A 13,041-nucleotide genomic window follows, 5' to 3' on the forward strand; every position below is an offset into this window, starting at 1 on the left:
TTATTATCCTTGCTCATTTTCCCTCCTTCCATCTGTAACAGGAAGCGCGCTGGAACCTGCTCTTTGTACAGTTATAATATCGTCCTTCATAAAGTAAGACATGTCAGGCATGGTCTCTATGAAGCCTTTAGTAGGATGATCCCACTAACTTTCTTTCTCTCTTAACCTTAGGTTTCATTCATGAACAAACCAAACATCAGCATCAGGACATTATATTACTAATTCTGTCTTCTCTCCTGTACAGATTTATGTTTAAGTGAGAAAGCTGCATGTGTCATGCATCACACATCTGTTTTAAAATAACACTTTTATTATGTTATGTTTTATTGGGGGGATATAATGTAGTAAGATCATTCTCAAAAAAATGCTGGTTATGAATTCGGTTTAATTCTCATTAAAAAAATGGTGTTTATTACTCATTAACATTTTCAAATTACTAATCTGGACTATTTTATATTTTATTTTCTATGATTGAAACATGGATTGGAACACCAGTGAAAAAATGATACAAATTTGAATTCATTTTACCCTTTAATATTTTATAAACAGAATCTTTTACATTTACCTTGAAAGTATTTTTTTCAAAAAAAAAAGAAAAAAAGAAATGACATTATCATTAAAACATCATTGGTTATAGAATGAGAAAACCATTCTTATTCAGGGTTTCATGAATATTTGAAATCTTGACTGAAATGTCATATTTTGGGAATGAATCACTTACACTAGACTGTGCATGTAACATTGAAGCCTTCTTTAAATGCTGTTAACCAGCTTGTGGAAGTCTCATCATTACAATCTTTTATTCATCAGCATGATCATACACTATATGCTGTGTGTTTCTAACTGAAAAAGCTTTCACTAACACTTGTGTTCTGGCCTGATTATATCTGCCTTGGTGTGACGCACATCTTCCTTGTCCTCTCCTTAGCCTTCAGCCCCAGAATGCATCCGCGTGTGGGAGCCGTCGAGCACGTGAGGACATCATCAGGCCTCCAGTTCATCTCTGGGTCCACATCCCACCTTCCACCGGACCTCCTCCCTCGGTCTGCTACAGCTAGTATCAGAGCATGGCATCTCCGGCTGCAATTCATCCCAACTCCCCTCTCATTCACAGAGCCACCGCATGTTCAGAGGAAAGGAAACAAGAAAAAAAAGAGAAAAGCCACTGCAGGGAAACATTTTCAGCAGCAGTCTTGTTGAAAAACTCAGAACCCTGGGCCTGTACGAAGTGGTCGCCAGAGGCTTTGTGGACTTTTGGTCGAAAAGAAAAACCAGCCCCCCATGAAACACAAAAAGACGTTCACCCTTAAAGGTGCTATTTTGTGCATTGTGGCATGCAGCTTAAACTTTTCCCATTTGTAATGGGACATTCAGAAAGCCAGATCAAGTTTTTATTCCTGTAGTGACTTCTGATTGGCACCAGGAATTTTGCGTATGGACTGCACCTCAAAAGATTTCATTGTGAAGTCAAACCACATCCGTGTTTATATCATTGTTGTTGTAGGGTGGTTGAAACATTCTTCAGAAGGGAATGGCTGTACATATGTTGACTTTTTAACGTGTCCTCTTTTGTTGAGACTTTTGTCTGTCACTATCAGTCTTGAAAATCACGGTTTATTGTTATGAGATTGTAGCAGCACTACAGAAAATTTCAGCATGTGGCCTCAATTTTTGCTTGCTGCCAACCAAGCATTGGTATCAGTACTGCGTTTTGCTTTCTGACAAAAGCATTTATAATAGCACTTTTCAGGGCATTCAAAATCCCTTTTCTTAGGGAATGCAGGGTACATTATCTGAGGATATGTACTGTACCTGCAGTTCTAAACACTGTAAGAATGAGAAGCTGTACTTATGATGGCTGTTAGTGGTCAATTTATGGAACATTATACAGTCTTGTTGAGTGAATTGCAGTGATCTTGTGCTTTATTTTCACTGTGCTTTAATGCAAGAAACACCTCATGTGATGGTACACCATGCACACACGTATGTCATGAAAATTGAAATGCCACAGACACGTTTCACTGTAATGTTTATGATTGTGTTTTTGCAAGAATCAGGGATGCAGTAATAAAGTTAAGTGCTCTAGAGCTGTAAATAGTAAATACACAATCGGGTAAATGTAACACTGAGGGAATATTGATTGAACACGGCTTTGTTTTCTTCCTCTCCATTAACATTCTTCCATTGTGTCTACTTCTGTCTGTCAAGCAAGTAAACAGAAATCTTGTCATCTGTATATGGAAAAAAGCCTTGTATGCATTTTGAAATTTTCAAGGGGGCATGATAATGTGTAGCCTATAGTATTTTACTGATCTAAAGTCACAGACAAAATGGTTATTTTAAAAAGTAATTATATTTAAATAAAAATGTCTACCTGAAATACCACTCTGTGTAAAACACAATGCCTGGTCGCCATTTTTGTAGAATATGTAAAAGTGTTGTTTAAAAAAAATAAAAATTTTGTTCATTTACACAAAGATGATAGGCTAAGGTATTTTTACATTAGAAAAATGTTTAGACACTTAGCTTCACATAAAAGCCCAGGAGTTCACAAGTAGCCACTGATATTGTGCAATGCAATAAAGATTTCAGTGTATTTTTGACTTATATATTTTTATTTGTGCTTATCTGTAAACTGTTTCTATTTACACTGACAGCTTTAACAGCTAAGAATATCTACGCGGTAGTATTTTTTTTTTTAATGTGCAAGACTTCCGGTTTATTAGCCACGTAGTAAATAAAGGGAAGAATAGAAACTCAAGTGTCGTAAAAACTGTTATGTTCATAATTAAGACAATACATAAAAAAATTATATGATGTTTGCAATATCAAGCAGCAAAACGAGCATGTTTTGTATAAGTTAGCTAAAATTAGCTGGAAGGGAATGATACCGGAAGCCTCGCACATAAAATTTTACAAATACACAGTAAAGATGGGGGATAAAAACTGGTTGTGGTCAGAATAAATGCAGCCACGTCCGGAAAGCAAACAATTAATACAATGTGCTAGATGTTGAATAGTTTTATTAACGCTGAAAACGCAGTGTGAATCTTAATTGTACCCTGACTCATATTAGTATGGATATATCACACAAAGCAAGTTTTCTGTTACAAATGGTAAAGTGTTTCAGTCAGATGTTTTATTTTATTTTATTTTTTGCAATATGGGATGGTTAACCTACTGAGAAACTTAGTAGTATTCTGCTGGCAATTACATCACTGTCCCCAAGAGGCGACCCGCTCCATGTAATAAAACTGTATTTTTAAGGTAGTGGGCTACTGATATTACTGTCTTCATCTTTATCACACGTGAGTCAAATTCTTCACACACAGATGACACAAAACACATATAGCTGCAAGTATATTTAATGACAGAAATCATTACAGAGTTTATACGGTTAAATAATCAGTTTGTACTCCGACGACCAAAATCCACCCAGCCTTGATAATCGGTAACGCAGTCCTCCCGCTGGATGATTTCTACCGAGAAACACAGGCGGAGAACAGCAAGTAAGAGCGAGGCTTCGTTTCTTCTAATGGTTTACCTCCAGAGACACGCACCTGACAGAGCCTGTAAGAGCTGGCGGGACATGAGCTCTCGCTGCTCCTCCGATAAATGCACGGAACGACTCGCACGGGACCGAGGTCTCTCCGGTGGTCTCTCCGGTGTCTCCGGTGGTCTCTCCGTGAGCCGTTCCGTCACCTCTGTGTTCGCAGGTGCGTCTTCGGACAGAGGAGAGGCCAGACATGCCACCGCCAGCATCGCTACAGCGGCCAATACAACACACTTGGCCATCATGTCTGTGAAAAACAAGTGTTTTAATAAGTGTTGGAGTCAAATTATAATACAAAAATAAATACAAATGCCCACATTCCTGCTAGACATCCAATTTGGAAAATGGTACATGGTTTCTAGTTGGTGGGTATTAACTGAAACCAGCTAAAATGTCCACTTGGTGGCTTAATTGTTCATTGCTGATCCAAGATGGTCTGCCAGCTTTAAACCAGCTTAAGACCAGTTTAGACACTATCTAATAAACATTTAAGTTTTCAAGCATGGATATTTAAGAAAGATCTGATTTACCTGATTAGTGCTGAGCCTGAAAGGTTTTCAACAGTGTAAGGATGAAACTTTGTAATACAATTACAGGTCAGTCCTTTTATATAAAACAATTTCAGGCAAAAAAACAAAAGTGTGAATCAATAGAGTTGATAATTGCTCAGGAGAGGGAACATGTTTAAACAAAATACGTCAAACATGAGCGTAAACTGAACATGGGAAATTCAATGGCTATTTATGAGAATTGAACATATAGCAAGCATTACAAAACCAAACGGCCAGGAACGTTGTAGTGGTTAAATAATGGGAAACAACATTAAAATGAATTTGACCTGTAAAAAGGAATTAACAGTGTTTTTTTTTTTATTCAAGTCAGCGTCCGAGTTCTCATCTAATCAATTGTCCTCTTGTAATATTATACGATGTGAAATCAATCAGTGACCTTTTTAAAACTGTCATTATTGATTCAGATGAACTGCTGGAGAAAAGCTGTGACGCAGAACTTTTGATTTTATTGCCGAGGAGGGGTCTGTTGCTTCCTCTCAGGACCATTAGTTTTATGTACCTAAAGATTTTACTGAAGAACTCAATTCTATGCTATCCTGTGTCTGAGGTGAGCAAACAATTGGCAGTCCACCGTTGAATGCATGGTCTATAAGGTATATGACATCAGATGTTGCTCGATTCTAGCTTTTTCCCCATTTCTATATCTTTTGAATTGGTTATTGATGATATAATGGCAGTCACATTTCATCCAGTCTATTAATTTGTGGAAAACACATTAAATATTCAGTTCTCATTCAATGACTGAAGCAAACCATTTCTGTATGAGCATGGTTTTAGTTTCTGAATCAGTTCATTTAGATATTTTTTTGGGGAGCGTTAATTAATGAATGTCAGTATGAAATGCCTGTTCTGCAATTAACAGATTAATTACAAGAATGCAGAACAACCTGAAAAGATGTCTTCAGAAAATGTTCTGAAGAATATAATCATCCAGTTTTGATTACCACTGAAATTCATTGTATAAAACAAGTTCTTTTAAGTTCCACAGAAGAAAGAAAGTCATAGGTTTGGACCGTGGGAGAGTAAATGATGGCAGAGTTTTTATTTAGGTGAGCTTTTAAAGAATAAATATTTAAACAGATCTGCTTTCACTATTAATATTTAAAAAGCTTGTGTCTGCAAAATCTAAATCATGTGATCTACGCAGCATGGAAAGATAAAAAAAAAACAAAAAAAAAACCAGGAAACTATCATAAAAATATTTTTCCTTGAAAAATTCCAGAAGCAGAAGCATTTTTAAAAGGACACTCTAGAGTAGACAAATGATTTTCAATACTCAAAAGAAAGATGAATTCAACAGATAGATTTCGGAAATCTATCAAGGGGTTACATGTATTTACAAGTAAAAATCCACAGAGTGAAAAATTTTCTTTGAAATGGGTCGAGCCTCATGAATTTGCATGTAAGTTCTGACAGTAGAAGTCAAAATAGCTTGAAAGCATGATTGATTTCCTATGAATTTTACCATTCACCCATTTTTAAAAAGTCAACAGCTATATCCCCTCTCTGTCAACTCTAGCAGCTTATCCGTTTCATCAGGGGTTACATCTGTACGTTTCAAGAGATGGTGACATTAGGCTACTGAAGGTTGAAAAATGTACTTAAGAGATGTGTTTTTACTTCATTCTGACACATGAATCCATTCGTCATGATTGATGGTTAGTCTTCCGATACATGGCATTTGAGTGTGTTTTTGTTCCAAGCTTAAGAAAGAAATGTTTTTGTCATGTTACCGAAATGCCAAAACAAAACCTGATGAATGTTGTGGTGAATCCACAAAAGAGATAAACATCAGAAAATTCGGTTAAAGATGTGTCACATGTATGTGTGTAAATAAAGGCTGCATTTAAAGGAGGAAAAAGTTATACCTTTTCATAAGCCACTGTTAATATTTTTGGAACTGGCACATGTCCAACACAAACAATCAGTTTGTACAATAGTTAAACAGTTAAAGATGAAATCATTCTAAGCCACAAATCATTTTACAGGTTTGTGAAGGTCAAGGGTGTGATTGCATGTTTCGAAGTCAATGGTTTTATTCTGCGTCTGGGCACAGTCAGGTCTCACTCACATTCCATCTATTCACTGGAACTGGAAATCTGACACCGTGTGGGATGCAACAGGGCTATATAAGACACTCTTTAGTGCAAATTAGTTTAAGTGCTTAGTTTTCGACATTGAAGGACATCCTAACTTGCACAGATCTTCTCGCTCAGCCATGTCGGTCCGTCGCAGCAGTAAGACGTTCACCACTCGGAGTGTGTTGGGGTCATCTTCCTCTGGTGCACAGGTCATGAACGGAGTGGGGAGTTTAGGGGCCTCCTTGTCTTTTGGTGGACAAAACTACGGCAGCGCTGGGGGCTTTGGTGGCCGCCTCTCCAGATCTTTGTCCACTTCATCTTTGACAACGGCTGGTCATGGTTATGAGGTCATGTTGCATGGCAGTGAGAAGCAGACAATGCAGAACCTCAATGACCGTCTGGCATCTTACCTGGAGCGGGTATGGTTAACTTGAAATTGTAACAGAAATTACATTTCAAAAATCTTAAAAATCTTCTTCTAAGGAACACTGATCAATGATTTTTAAAACACATATTTATAAAAAAATACCTTAATATTTTTACAATGCGTGTATGTGTCAATAGCATTAAAATTGTTTATATATTAACTCTTTAAAAAATAAAAATATCAAAATTATTCTACAGTACGTAATAAATATTACTAGAAATCCAAAAAGAATTTTTAAGTGAATGTTATAGCATGCTATATTTAAATTCTGTGTAATGGATGAAACAATGCTTTTAATAAAACGTATTATAATTGTTAATTTTAAAGTTTTTTTTTCCTTGTTTGTCTTTAAGAAAAAAAAAAAATTTGTAAGGTTGTTAATTTTATTATTTGTTAACATTGGATTACTTTATGTGGATACAGTTATTGTCATATTTTCATGTTTTTTTTTTTTGTTTTTTTTTTGTTTTCTAAATATTTAGGCGGCATTATCAAAAAATTCTAATAACTTTATTTCTGTCTCAAGTCTTAATATTTCTGCATTCCCTGAAATCAAATGATGTAAGATTGTACAATAACAATTCAGCTAAATTCATCCTTGAGATTATGTGGGCTGAACTTCTACCTCGTCTCGTCTTTAATGATTTTCTGAAGATCCGTGCATGTGTTTTGTGTTTCAGGTGCACACTTTAGAGCAGGCCAACAAGAAACTTGAGCTGCAAATTAAGGAGTTCTATGACAACAAGAGTCCACTGCAGAGCAAAGACATGAGTGCTTATTTCAAAAGCATTTCAGATCTCCGCACACAGGTAGAGCTGCTGTCAATCATCCCAAAGATCCACACCCTTGAAATGACTGAAATGGCATGTGGTGAACGATGCCTCACCTTGTGCCATTATTCCAATGCTTTGTGTTTCAAATATCACACATACCACAGGGCAATCCTGTTCACACACTGTTAAGCATCCGTGTTAAACAGAGTGATACTTTCTCTTAAAAAAAAATGAGAGGCATGATGTTGTTATGCTAAATTAAATGATATATGAACATCCACTGATTAACCCACATTTCTATTTTTCCAAAAGATTAACAGTCGTTATGTGGAGAACGCTAAGATCCGTCTGAGTCTGGACAACACCAAGCTCGCAGCTGAAGATTTTCGGCTGAAGTATGTGATGTGTTACACCAACACTCAGATTTTCAGACTGCAGAATGTTTAATTTTCAGTGTTAGTTGCTCCTTCTTCAGGATTATAGTTTAAGGAATACCATATACTCATTTTTCTCCTTGGCTTTGGCAGGTATGAGACGGAAATGAATCTGCGTTTGATCGTGGAATCGGATTTGGCTCGACTGCGGGGGGTTCTGGGGGAGATCAAACTCTCCATTGGAGATCTAGAGAACCTGCTTGCTGGACTGAAAGAGGAGCTGCTGTTCATCAAGAAGAACCATGAAGAGGTGCATACTCAGTGCACCTTCACACGTTTAACCAATTATTACACAAGAACAGTTTTTGGAAGCGTGAACGCTTCTTTGTCTCCTCTTCTTTTGCACAGGATCTGCATTCGTTGCGGCAGCAGCAGAGCGGTTCTGTTAATGTGGAGATGGACTGTGCAGGTCAGTCAAACATTGACAAGGAGCTGCAGGAGATGAGAGCGCAGTATGAGATGCTTATTGAGAAAAACCGCAGAGAAGCTGAAAAATGGTTCCAGAGCAAGGTGAGCCAGTACGACAAGTTCACCTTCAAGAAAACAATATGTCAGGCCTAGCATAGGCGGGTGCACTTTCCTCTGAAAGGTCACAGGATTCTAAGATATAAAAAGAGTGGAATGTAATTCATTGTCTCAATGTTTTTTAAAGTAAATCCCTTAATAATGATTGAAATGCCAGCTGTCTGATGATACGCTTCAGAACAATGGTCTGTATAAAAGGAATGCGATTTGCGATAGTCAAGTAATCGTTAAGTCTTTCTTTGCTGTAAAAGCTTCCGAATATTTCGCATTTGTCTGGCTTAGACAACTGTAGGGGGTGGAAAGTATTTTAACTCAGTCTAAGTCATTATATACTCTCATGGTAATTATTAATTATGTTATGTAGCAAGTTTGTATGAATTCATACAAATAGGGCCCTATGAAATCCATTTTTATCATCATGTAATCCTCATTATTTTATCGGTGTCATTATTTTTAGGCGGAGGTGCTGCAGACTCAGGTGACCAGCAGCTACACTGAAATCAAGACCTCTCAGACTCAGCTCACTGATCTGAAGAGGACTTTCCAGAGCCTGGAGATAGAACTACAGGGCCTTCTCACAATGGTATATTCTCACAGGAGATATCTGATGATCTCTGCTTATTTTTCATTATACAACAGTTATTTCCGGTCCTTGAATGTGATTGGCTGAGCAGCATTACAAAAGCCCTATTATAGGCACCTTGACTTTTTACTGTTCATTCCGTTTTTTGTAAAAATCCAGTCATCTAAATAGGAATTCACACCATCGGAAACATCTTGTGAGATGGAGCAGATTTTGCAATCAGTGGGTCATGTGAATTCATCTCATTGACCAGCAGAAGGCTTCCCCATCAGTCATTTCAGTAGGAATCCAAGAATTCGAGTCAAGTTACTGTTTAATGAGTCACTGAATCATTCAAACAATTCATTCAAAAACAAATTGCCAGATAGAAGTGACTGTGAGCAGCAAATCATTAATTCAACCAATTAGTTCAGAAATGTGACTTTTTATTTCTCCCAAATACGAGTTTATTTCTTCTAAATTTAAGAGATATAAAATAAAATATATCTCAGAAATAAAGTCAGAATTGCAAGATATAAACTCGCAATTGCCTGTTATAAAGTCAGAATTTTGAGCGATTAATTTGTCTTTTTTTCTCAGAATTGCGACTTTATATCTTGCAATGTTTCAATTATGACTTTATAACAAGCAATTGCACGTTTTTTTCCTTAGAATTGGATTTTATAACTCTTTAACTTTATAGCTCATATCTGACCATGAAAAGAAGTCCGATTTGTGAGATATAATCTTGCAATTGCATTAAAAAAGTCAGAATTGCAAGATAAAACATTTTTTATTTTTTATTCAGTAGTGTGGGCTTCCATAGATAGTTGTATGCATGCATTTGTTGCCAAAAATAACTAAAAATGTTGTGCCTAAAATGTAAGCTACTAAGTATTTATTTCATAAATGCTATAAAACAGTTATGCTCACACTCTCAATCATGCTATTGAACTTAAGTAATTGAAACAGCTAGTGGACTTAACATGGGTTATAATAAAATATTTCCACTTTTTATTTAATTTACATTCTATGTTAATCCTCACTTTGCACAGAAAACCAATCTGGAGCAGAGTTTGGCTGATGTTGGCATGCGTCATGCGGCCCAGCTGAGTCAGCTTCAGTTGCGTATAGATCACCTGCAGGAGGAGCTTCAGAGACTCAATGCCAACATCCAACAACAGGCTTCAGAGTACCAGATACTGCTGGACATCAAGATGAGGCTGGAGATAGAGATCGCGGAGTACAGGAGGCTGCTGGACGGAGAAGCTCACACGTATGTAGAACAGATTTAATTTTGCTGTTTTAGTAAGTGAAGTTAGTGAGCTTGTGTGCTGTATCAGCTTTGAGACCCAGAGTATGTCGTTGTGTCCTCTAGGACCTTCATAAGCACATCTGCATCTTCCACGTCTAAAACTTCTGTGACGGAAACAGAAACTGTGACCAAGATGGTGGAGATAAAGGAAGAGGAAGGTGAGTGAAATGAAATTCTCAGCCAATGCAGTGCAGAAATGAATGAAAGCAGGCAGTAATACATATGCGTCTGTTTGGTAAACCCTTACAGAGCATAACCCTCACCTCCAGCGCCGAGTGAAGGTCATTGTGGAGGAGATTGTGGATGGTAAAGTCGTATCTTCTTCTGTTGAGGAGAAACTCCAAGAAATTAGCTGAGAAGATAAAGCAACTGCAAAAAAAGAGAAAAAAAATAACAGTCTTACATGTAAACTAGAGTATAAAGATAAATGGTAACTCTAGGGTGACAATACGTTCTCTTTTACCCTGGCTGGGATTTCTAAATTGCCTAAAATATCCTGAACTTAGCTTAGATTTTCTTTTGGTTTTCTACTTGCTGAAGGTAATGATTGAACGGTAGTTTGGCCAATAGCGTGCAGACATTGTACATAATCAACCAATCGTGGCTCACGAGAAGGCGGGATCTGCAGAGAGCATCAGAGCAATCCAGATATGCATTCATATAATGTATGAAAGCTGTAGAAAGCATGTCAACAGGAAAACAAAACCAAATTATGCAATTTAGAAGTCTGATTTAGAGCAAAAGAGCTCTTATTGTCACCCTAGTCAATGCAAAGATTAAATATCAGTCTTAATTCTGTGACAATAAATTGGTATTTTTGGGCTTTAATTGTTCTTTTTCTTGCACTTAGTATAATTATATAGTATAATTATAGCGTGTTATTTTGTCATCCAGTCATTATTACTAGAACTGTGGTGTTAATGTTGGTGTGTTTTGGATACGAGCCACTAGGTGTCGCACTACGTCAATAATGAATGACGTGAGAGGGTGAATGTAAGGAAATGAACCAAGAAATGGTTAAACTGATGAAATTAAAGTAAACAAAAAAGGGCAAAAATGTTAAAAATGAAAATAAAAAGTTTTTTAACAACATATCTAAATGTAAACATGTACTTTTCTATAAATGCAGGATCCTGGCCACTAGGTGTCATAGTACATCTAGTGTATTTGTTGTGATAGTCATGCATGTCATTCTGATATAGTTGCACATTTGTATATACCTATCACATATCAAATGTTAAATTTATAATTTGTTAGGATGGAAATCAGAGTACCATATTTAAGGGAATTTCATTTCCAGTTAAAAGAGAACTTTATTTTGAGTGGATGTTGCCATTTTGTGCCATATTTGAGTGCTATGAAAAACTATCAGTTAACTAATAAACATTTCAGGATGTATTGCCTTATTTAAAGGGATAGTTAACCCCAATTTGTGCCAAACCGAGTTTCTTTCTTCTGCTGAACAGAAGAAGGTATTGTGAAGAAACTGTTGGACCCCATTGACTCACAAAGTATGGAAAGAGATACAATGGATGTAAATGTGGACCAGAACATGTTTGGTTATTTTATTTTGTGTTCAGCAGAAAAAAAAAAAAAAAAGGAGAAATAATTAAATTAGGTTTGGAATAATTTAAGGAAGAACTATCCCTTCACAATTTTTTAAATTATACAATCAGAATCTCAAAAGATGGATACATATATCAACATTAAAATGACTTTCTAATGTAAGCTTACTGGTAATCTCATATTGAGCAATCGCGTGCTGAGCAAGAAGAACTGCTTATGTACTTGATCTTGATTAATGCATGATTCTGCTAAATGTTTTTTCTTACATTACAACACAAATCCAAAGTAAGCTCAAAGGATAATACAATGATAAACTGTTTGGTTAATGGGTAAATTACTTTTTAAAGCAGGTGTTAAAATAGTATACTTAGTATTTCTAAATGAGAGATAGAGCTGAAACAGGTTTTATTTTGTGCTCACAAGCTGTGGGAATTCAGGTAAAACATTAAAGTTGGTGGGGGGTATGCCTGTTATATTCTTGCAAAGATAGAAGGAATAAAATAAAAACAGTTCTCTTTACTCTGTATATCTTGTGCATTTATTGTTAACTGGTTTTGAAATATGAGACAGAAATTAAAAACTTTTTGCACAGTGATGAACAGAATCTTGGGTGATATTCTAATATAAAGACTTTATTGCTCCTTGATAATAAAGATTACTTGTGTTCGGAGCCGAGGAAAAAAGTTTGGGGGCAGTTTTAAAATGGGCAGATTATATGTCATCACTCTAGCTTGTTTCTGATTGGAGGAATTGAGTGTGTTACAATGATCTTCTTTCTTTGTTTAGCGTTGAGCTGAAGTCTTGAAATACTTCATCTTTATGAAAAGTTATTCATTTACATTACTTAATACACATAATTGAGAGTACAAATTCACTGTTTTCAGGCCGCTGACTAAAAAGCTCTGAGATGGCATCAGATGAATAAATGAGTCAGCAGAGAAAACTAGTTCAGTCAAGCTCATTCACACCTATGACAGATCCAGTATAAACACAGCTGCTCTGCCTCACAGACAACAGCCACAGTATTTCCTCATAGTCCTCAAATATCACTCAGCTCAGGTTTGGTTCTGTGAATCCTTGTTTGTGTAGGCAGACAAAAGAATAAACTGTATTTATAGAATACATAACGCAGGACTGGGAATCATTCCAACAGTTTACACAGATAGTCTTTTTCTCTTATTCTTCATGACAGTACTTGGATTAAATTTTAGACATTTTCTGAGGAAAAAAGTT

General features: G+C 36.3%; 2 protein-coding genes across 2 annotated transcripts; one reads left to right on the forward strand and one right to left on the reverse strand.

Moving 5' to 3' along the window:
- Positions 1-3,349: 3,349 nt before the first annotated feature.
- On the reverse strand, positions 3,350-4,123 carry LOC113111325 (gastrin/cholecystokinin-like peptide). The gene is made up of 3 exons (XM_026275951.1): positions 4,084-4,123; positions 3,561-3,800; positions 3,350-3,479 (listed from the first exon to the last, which is right to left on the reverse strand). The coding sequence occupies exons 2-3, from the start codon at positions 3,796-3,798 to the stop codon at positions 3,406-3,408; spliced, it is 312 nt and encodes a 103-aa protein (XP_026131736.1). The 5' UTR covers positions 3,799-3,800; positions 4,084-4,123; the 3' UTR covers positions 3,350-3,405.
- A 2,002-nt stretch (positions 4,124-6,125) lies between these two features.
- LOC113110793 (keratin, type I cytoskeletal 19-like) lies at positions 6,126-12,324 on the forward strand. The gene is made up of 9 exons (XM_026274976.1): positions 6,126-6,625; positions 7,314-7,442; positions 7,719-7,801; positions 7,934-8,090; positions 8,189-8,350; positions 8,823-8,948; positions 9,983-10,203; positions 10,306-10,400; positions 10,492-12,324. The coding sequence occupies exons 1-9, from the start codon at positions 6,344-6,346 to the stop codon at positions 10,596-10,598; spliced, it is 1,362 nt and encodes a 453-aa protein (XP_026130761.1). The 5' UTR covers positions 6,126-6,343; the 3' UTR covers positions 10,599-12,324.
- Positions 12,325-13,041: the final 717 nt, after the last annotated feature.

This window comes from Carassius auratus, chromosome 11, assembly GCF_003368295.1.
Source record: "Carassius auratus strain Wakin chromosome 11, ASM336829v1, whole genome shotgun sequence".
Lineage (NCBI taxonomy): Eukaryota > Metazoa > Chordata > Actinopteri > Cypriniformes > Cyprinidae > Carassius > Carassius auratus.